Genomic DNA, 8480 nt, shown 5'->3' with positions numbered 1-8480 from the left:
CCTATATATGGCTCCACAAACTAATTATGGACAGATTTCGACAACACCCAAACTTTTTCTCCCGTTTTTTCTTCTCCCGTTTTTTTCCCAGATGAGCTGCTGCTGTCCAGATCCGCAAATATAAAGCACTTTAGCCGACGACATATTAATTTCGTGGGCTAAACTTTTAAATATTTCGTCGGCCATAGTTTGTGAACTTTAGCCGACGAAATAAATTCTTTAGCCGACGAAAATTTTTTTTCGTCGGCTAAAGTTTACCATAGCCGACGAAAATTTAACTTAGCCGACGAAAGATAATTTCGTCGGCTAAAGTCTTCGTCAGCCTGGTTTTTTTTTTTCGTCGGCTAAAGCCTTTCTTCTGGTAGTGAAAGGGTATTATCTGAAGAAGTTGTTGGAAACCCAGAAGATAATTTAGACAGTGATGATGCATGGGGCGGCATAGCAACTCCGGATAGTTCAGATGATGATGAAGATGGTGGAAGCGGAAAAGGTGGTGGAAATACTGGCACCGGGTTTGTATATGGACAATCTTCTACAGTTGGTGGATTGAACAATTTGTCATCTGATGAAAATTACGATCATGCCTCCCATGATCATGGCTATAGAAGTACTAGGTATGGAGCGTAAGAGGATACCATGTATGGGAGGAGGACTAGAGGTCCAAATGATGATCAAGATGTTGCTTCAGTTGCGCTAAATTTTGATTCTATCAGTTTAGGTAATGGGACTGGAACCTCAAATGAATCTCAAGAAGGCAACAATCAATATGACTATAATGTACGTTTATGGCTATAATCAATGCGCGAAAGTCAGTGATCAGTCATCTAGTTTCCAACATCCTTACTATCCACTTATAAGGGAAACAGTCGGCAGCTCCAAAGACATATATGATTATCATATTCAACACTACAATTTGTACTATATGAGTCATATGTCTTGGTCTGATTATTGTATTTTTGTGGATCAGCGTGTGTCTTATGACTCTTATCAACAACCTAGATTCTCATTCTGGATGTAGATGAAGTTGATATTTGTAATATTTATATATAAATCCAATAAATTAAATATTTCAGAAAAAAAATTCTTCCCAAAATACCGATATTTTTTTCCCGGGTTTCCCCGATATATCCGAAATCTCCTTTTTTCAACAGACCGATATATCTACCGATACCGATATTTTAATCCTTGCACAGAAGAAACATTATCATTTCTAAGCGGACCAAGACCTTTATGAACAATTTTATAAATCTTTTTCCAAAATAGGCATATGTTTTGACAATCAAAGTCCAAATTTTTAGCAAATAATAGTTATATGTTCTTCTACGGATGCTGCACTTTCCAAATTGCGTCTCACACGTTTGTCGAATTCTCTATCTCCTCTCTATCTTCTACGAATTGCTGAATGCATGTTTTCTGTAACAGAAACTTCTATTTCAAGCGCAACACTCTTTCATATTGCTAATTTCCTATTTATGATTAGCCATGCACAAGGATAATCCACTATTGCTTGAGAAGACCTGGTGCTCGATCACTAATTAAACAAAAGCAACCCTTGGGATTTAGTTTTGCTTGGCCGTTTTTGAGATGTGTCCCTTAATGAATCGAAATCTATTTTTCAAAATAACAAAAGTGAAGCAACCCTTCGTCGCGCACGAATTAATTAAACCATTGTGGGTGTAATAGCAATGGTAAATTAAGGAGAACAAAAGAAGGAGATCGAGACATGTACTGCTAGATCACTGTGCAGATCCTTTCAGGTTTTACAGTTTTACTTGCAATCCTATCTCCCGATTACTTTAGGAATATTTGCGCAACTGATTGCAAACACTTCTACTTGTTGGCCTTCATATGGGACTTTCCAGTTTTCTTTGTCGAAGGAGAAGCAAACACTGGCAAAAATAAAGTTTGATATATGCATGACTTGTATATTTGCTTCCGTGGAAAAGGTCTGTATTATGATGCTGTTATCAGTATAGAAACAGTTTCAAGCACATTTTTTTTATATATCTAATTGCCTTTAGTGATTAAGCCATGCACAGAGAAAAACCACTTGCTTGAAAAAGACCTAGTGCTCCATTATATAAATCCCACACCACTTGGAATATGGCAGGCCATTCTTTCGTAGCAGAAAGATAGAGCAACTTTTCTGTTCCTTGTAGGAAAATGGAGAGCATTTCATGCATTCCCAAACTCCCTTCTTATTACCTCCGCCAATCTTCTTGTAGAGGTCTTATTTGTTCACTGTTTCGTTTCCTACTGATCTTCCTCTTCAACCCTTTCATTTTTGAACTTGGTTACTTTTTAATGATCTCTTTCTTGGGTTATTTGGCTTTGATGGTCACAAAACCAGGAACTAGAACTTCCTTTAGACCCAAGGACTTTGATTTGTTCTTCACATCTGTGTCTTCTGCAACAGTATCAAGCATGTCAACTGTAGAAATGGAGGTCTTTTCAAACACCCAACTCATCATTATGACAATTTTGATGCTTTTGGGTGGAGAGATTTTCACTTCCATGCTTGGACTTCATATTGCGAAGTCCAAGATTGCCAAATTTCATGATAACAAAGTTGATGTGGAACTCAACTCTTCTAATAACAACTTCTCTGATCGAATTGAGTTAGGTGTGGTCACCCTTTCACAGTCAGAGAGTGAGCAGAAACCTAACATTCATAATGGTCTAAAAACTTTTGAAAAGAATAGTTCTACTATCAAATACAAGTGTATTAAGTGTCTTGCCTATGTGGTTTTAGGTTATCTTCTAGTGGTTCATATAGGTGGTTCAACTTTAATTTCATTGTACATAATCCTTGTGCCTAGTGCAAGACGAGTACTCAAAAGCAAAGGCATTGAAATCCAAACCTTTGCTGTTTTCACCACAGTTTCCACCTTCGCAAACTGTGGTTTTGTCCCCACCAACGAGAATATGATCGTTTTCAAGAACAACTCTGGGCTTCTACTTCTTCTAATTCCTCTACTGCTTATCGGAAACACCTTATATCCGGTGATCCTTCGATTTACGATATGGTGTTTGGAGAAAATCACCAGGAGGATGGAGTTCAGTTACATGTTGAAGCATTATAATGAATTAGGTTATAGTCATATGTTATCTGGTCTTCATTCTGTTCTTCTACTTGTCACTGTCCTGGGGTTCATAGCAGTTCAGCTGATACTGTTTTGTGCCATGGAGTGGAAATCAGAAGCCATGGATGGTCTGAGTGGCTATCAGAAGTTTGTGGCGTCATTGTTTCAAACGGTGAATTCCAGGCATGCTGGTGAAATGGTTGTTGATCTCTCCATCATCTCTCCTGCAATCTTGGTGCTTTTTGTCTTGATGATGTGAGTTGCTCTTTCGGTTGTTTATATATTGGTTTCATGCATTACACCAACTTTTCTTTCTCTAACCAGTTCTAACTTTTTTTTTTTTTTTAAAACTACTTGGAGAGCTTAATTACCACTTTAAGGACACATTTTACTACTTTAAAACTAATGTTGTAACTAATTAAATATTTTTATCACTTTAAAAACTCATATTACCACTTTAAATACTAGAAATTACTTTAAGATAATTACACGCATAGCATGTATTATATTAACACATTATAGAATATTCCTTAATTTAGAAAGAATTCTTTTTGTTCTCTCCATTTGCTACGACCAGCTCCTTTATTTCAGTTGTGAACTATCCACTGTTCAAAAACCGATCATTACCACGCATTGGAATCCTGTTCCATAATCAAGAAGCAATTAATACTAAATCTAGATCAATAAGAACAATATATCAAATTTCTCAAACGCCTAAACGGGTTACTACCTGGCCTGAAGCTCACTACGTAGCTCATTTGATCGAGAGAATCTGATACTGGATTGATGCACTTAATTTAGGTATCTTCCACCGTATACTACATTTGATCCTGCAATTGGTGGTTGTCAAGAAGGTGATGCTTCAGAAAAACAAGTTGGAAATCGAAGAAAGACTTTGGTGGAGTCTCTGATATTCTCACAGCTCTCTTATTTAACTATCTTTGTCATACTCATTTGCATCACAGAGAGACAAAAGATGAAGGAAGACCCACTCAACTTCAACGTCTTGAATGTTGTCACAGAAGTAGTAAGGTGCGAACATACGTACATATATAATTGCATGCCTTTCAAATTATTCCATTCTGCAGCTAGAAACTCCCTTTTCTTACAACGTTTTGATTTCTTATTAACATTCAATCCCAAATATATATAGTAAAAATAAGATTTTATCAAATTAAAAGATTTGGGAATTTATGCGTAATTTGCAGTGCATATGGAAATGTTGGGTTTTCAACTGGCTACAGTTGCAAACGTCGACTGAATTCTGAGGGTGATTGCAAAGACGCATGGTACGGATTGGTTGGAAGATTTAGTACTGAAGGAAAGTTCATCCTCATTCTTGTCATGTTCTTTGGAAGGCTTAAGAAATTTAGTATGAAGCAGGGTAAAGCATGGAAGCTATCCTAGCATTCAAAGTATCTCTTGTCTCTGTAACTAGCTATGTTAATTTGTTGTGTGTGATGTACTAGAGCTCCAGTCACCTGTTGCTTGCACTATTGAATTTCAAAGTAGATGCATGTAATTATTATTATTATTTTTTGGGTAAGCGTAGAGAGACAAACATTGTTCTCCTATGAAAATTTATTGAAAAAATAAAAGAAAACAAAAAGCCGGAGGATTAGGCCAATGCCAGCACAAAAAAATGTCTAATACCAAGAGAGAAAAACAATATAGGAAAACAAATGAATTAATTAATTAAGCAGCTTGTTCTATATATATATATATAATACGAAAATTATTATTATGAGCGGTAGTTTGGGAACTTCATCTTGAAACATATTTTACCACTTACACTCCATTGTGAATTGGATCTTTAACCTAGCTGTATGATCGACCAAAAGAAGAGTGTGTCCTTAATCTCTACCGAAACTTGAATTTGTGTTATACATGTCGTCACTGCACGATCGTGAAGCTAGATATGAAATATGAGACCACAACGGTGCTTAACAAGTTTGGAGTTAAGCAAATAGATATAGCTTTGATATCTGTTTAATGAATTAGCGATCATCTTACCAAAAGAAGAAACAAAGAATCAGTTTTCAAAGCGTGACCTATGTCCTAAGCTAAATTATAAGATCTCTCTCTCTCTGATGAAAAGAATTGGTAATTTGGTATACATACCTGATACCTTCCTGTCACCTCACCAATATACAAAACATTGTACCAATTAACGAATTCCTTAACTTACACTTGATTATTAACAAAAATCAACTCCAACTAATGACGCGGTTGGAAGTGTCGAAAAGTTTATGGAGCCAAATGAAAAATGACAAAATATAGAGACCCATTTGGTAAGTTTCCAAAAACAAACTAATGGCATTTTTGTTTACGTACGTTGGATTGGCCGCATCAGGAAACCCACTCGGTTGAACCGATCTACAAGAGCTGGTGCTTCCTCTACACGAACACTATGTATGCAAAATATATATATAAAATCGAACTATAAGAGTTGGTGATTCTTCTACACAAGTATTATATATGCACGCTCCCCATACTATTGGAAATATGGCACTCTAATTCTCATAGTAAAGATCGAGATGAAAACGTTTGTCTTTGTTAGGAAGAAATTAGAGAGCTTCTTGAAATATTCATGGAAGAAACTCCATTGTTTCTGGCAATCATGTAAACGTTATTTCATGCAACACATTCCTCCATTATTCCGCTTCTTATTATTTCATGCCAATCCTTTCTATACCCACCTTCTTTATCATGTAATTATCTCTGTGCTGGGTTATGTTGCTCTGAGGGTCACAAACCCGAGAACTAGCAGGCCAAATGACTTTGATTTGTTCTTCACTTCTGTTTCGGCCGCGACGGTCTCAAGCATGTCGACAGTGGAAATGGAGGTCTTCTCAAACGCTCAGCTTCTTATTATGACCATTCTCATGTTTGTGACTAGCGAGGTTTTCATTTCCATGCTCGAACTTCAAGTCACAAGGTCCAAAATTTCCAAATTCCATGAACAATCTTCTCATCAACTGGAGATGGGGTTAGACGTCACCGGTGATGCCCTCGATAATGCCCTAGAATTGGCAAGTACTGATATTAGTATCAGTATTACTCTATCACTTGCTTGGGTTATATTGTTTTAGGCTATCTTTTAGTTGTTCATATATGTGGTTCTATCCTAGTGTATTTGTACGTAACCATAGTTCCAAGTGCAAGACAAGTACTCATCCACAAAGGCATTGGTCTCCAAACATTTGCAGTTTTCACCACGGTTTCCTCCTTCTCAAACTGCGGATTTATCCCCACAAACGAGAACATGATCGTTTTCAGGAACAACTCCGGGCTCTTACTTGTTCTGATTCCGCAAATCCTTCTCGGAAACACATTATATCCGGCTTGCCTGCGTTTTCTGATCTGGGTTTTGGAGAAGAGCACAAGGAGGTCTGAATTTGGTTACCTGTTGAAGAATTATAAGGATTTAGGGTTCGGTCATTTGCTATCTGGTCTTGATTCTTGTCTTCTGGTCCTTACTGCCTTCTGCTTCACAGCAGTTCAGGTTGTACTGTTTTGTGTAATGGAGAGGAAATCTGAAGCTATGGATGGTCTGAATGGCTATCAGAAGTTTGTGGCCTCTGTCTTTCAGTCGGTGAATTCAAGGCATGCGGGCGAGTCAATTGTTGATATTTCCCTTCTCACTCCTGCAATCTTGGGACTCCTTGTGGTTATGATGTGAGTAAATCTCTCTCTCTCTCTCTCTCTCTCTCTCTCTCTCATTTGCCTAGTAGAAGACTTCAATTTAGAATTAGGCGAGTTAATCACAGCCTGTGTCACATACACACAAGTGCTAATTAGTTGAGCTGAGCATAGAATTACCGAGTGACAACTCATGCATGCAGTGCAACAATATTGGTATATTATAGGACTAATTTCAGTTTACCCCGGTCAACTTTAGGTCGATCATCATGTTAGTTCTTCTTCTTTCAATTTCATTAAAAACACCTCTCAACTCCCAATTTTCATCAGTCGCGCATGTCCAAACCTTCAATCTTCATCCAATTCTTTTGTCAAGTGATGACTTGGTATCAAGAAGAAAGTCAAATTCTGAAAGTTACATTTCAAACCATTTTCTCCCCATATTGATACACATCTTCGTTCTCATCACAACTCCCTAACCTTGGTGATTTTGGTGAGATTGAATGCAATTTGTCTATTTTTTATTTTTTCTTTCTTCTTGATATCAAGTCATCACTTAACAGAGGAATTGGATGAAGATTAGAGATTTGGACATGCGCGGCTGATGAAAATTGAGAGTTGAGGGGTGTTTTTGATAAAATTGAAAGAAGAAAGATTAACATGATAATGAACCTAAGTTGATAGGGTAAACTGAAATTAATCCTATATTATATATGCCCTATGACTAGTTGACGTACAACTCGCATGATTCAATTCATAACTGCTTGTGTTTTGGTGTAATCCAAATCGGAACGACGGAAACAATAGATCAGAGACTTAAAACTCAATATCTCTCACATTTGCAATCTCGATCGCTACGGATAAAATAGATTACTGAATACACACACACACAAAGTGAGCTATTTTCGATCACGTTTATATATCATTTGGCTGATTCATTAATTAATTTGAATTTTAAGCTTTCTACAGGTATCTTCCGGCATACACTAGATGTATGCCAATAAGCAATGGTAATGAAGAAGTGAAAGAAAAATCCAGAAAGCCTGTAGTGGAGTATCAAATACTTTCACAAGTTTCTTGTCTAGCGATCTTTGTCATACTTATTTGCATTACAGAAGGAAAGAAGATGAAGAACGATCCCCTTAACTTCAACGTGTTCAATATCATCATAGAAGTAATAAGGTAAGTACATGCCTGAATGTACATATAACTACTTGTTGAATTCAATTCTCAATTACAACATCAGTATATATCACTTTGTATGTATATTTTCAGCTAGCAGATTGAAATTTTTAACTGAGCATTCTTAATTGATTGTGTACGTACGTTGCAGTGCATATGGGAATGTGGGAATGACAACAGGCTATAGTTGTAAACGTCAACTGAAATCAGAGAGTGCTTCTTGTAAAGATGCGTGGTATGGATTTGTTGGAAGGTGGAGTATGGAAGGACAATTCATCCTCATTCTTGTCATGTTTTTTGGAAGGCTCAAGAAATATGGTCCCAAACGGGGTAAGGCTTGGAAGGTTTCTTAGTTAAACCATCGAATGATCATTTTACCTAGCTTCAATCACGTAAATATTGTTCTATAGTTCGCGGATCAGGGTTTACGTGGTGGTCTGAGTTGATATCATTAGTTTGTATGACATGTACTAATTTGTGAATTGTTCTTTTAATTAATTTATTTATTTTCACCCCGGCCTTTCAAGTTTTTACCATATTCGAATAATGTTTACTACAAGAAAAATGGCCTAA

General features: G+C 36.8%; 1 protein-coding gene and 1 pseudogene across 1 annotated transcript; both read left to right on the top strand.

The window, feature by feature from the left end:
* The first annotated feature begins 2163 nt into the window (after window positions 1-2163).
* On the top strand, window positions 2164-4612 carry LOC101300353 (sodium transporter HKT1-like). Its single transcript, XM_004301360.1, has 4 exons — window positions 2164-3338; window positions 3885-3937; window positions 4049-4115; window positions 4292-4612. Exons 1-4 carry the CDS (start codon window positions 2164-2166, stop codon window positions 4488-4490), a joined length of 1494 nt encoding a protein of 497 aa, XP_004301408.1. The 3' UTR covers window positions 4491-4612.
* A 1107-nt stretch (window positions 4613-5719) lies between these two features.
* LOC101300063 lies at window positions 5720-8260 on the top strand (annotated as a pseudogene).
* The last annotated feature ends 220 nt before the right edge of the window (window positions 8261-8480 follow it).

This window comes from Fragaria vesca, linkage group LG5 (assembly GCF_000184155.1).
Source record: "Fragaria vesca subsp. vesca linkage group LG5, FraVesHawaii_1.0, whole genome shotgun sequence".
Taxonomy (NCBI): domain Eukaryota; kingdom Viridiplantae; phylum Streptophyta; class Magnoliopsida; order Rosales; family Rosaceae; genus Fragaria; species Fragaria vesca.
Note: the sequence above shows the minus strand (reverse complement) of the source record. Positions and strands in the feature narration are given on the sequence as shown.

Coding starts and splice junctions, on each gene's coding strand:
- LOC101300353 (XM_004301360.1), top strand. CDS start 2,164: ATGGAGAGCATTTCATGCATTCCCAAACTCCCTTCTTATTACCTCCGC. Junction 3,339..3,884: donor GTGCTTTTTGTCTTGATGAT/GTGAGTTGCTCT, acceptor CACTTAATTTAG/GTATCTTCCACCGTATACTA. Junction 4,116..4,291: donor GTTGTCACAGAAGTAGTAAG/GTGCGAACATAC, acceptor CGTAATTTGCAG/TGCATATGGAAATGTTGGGT.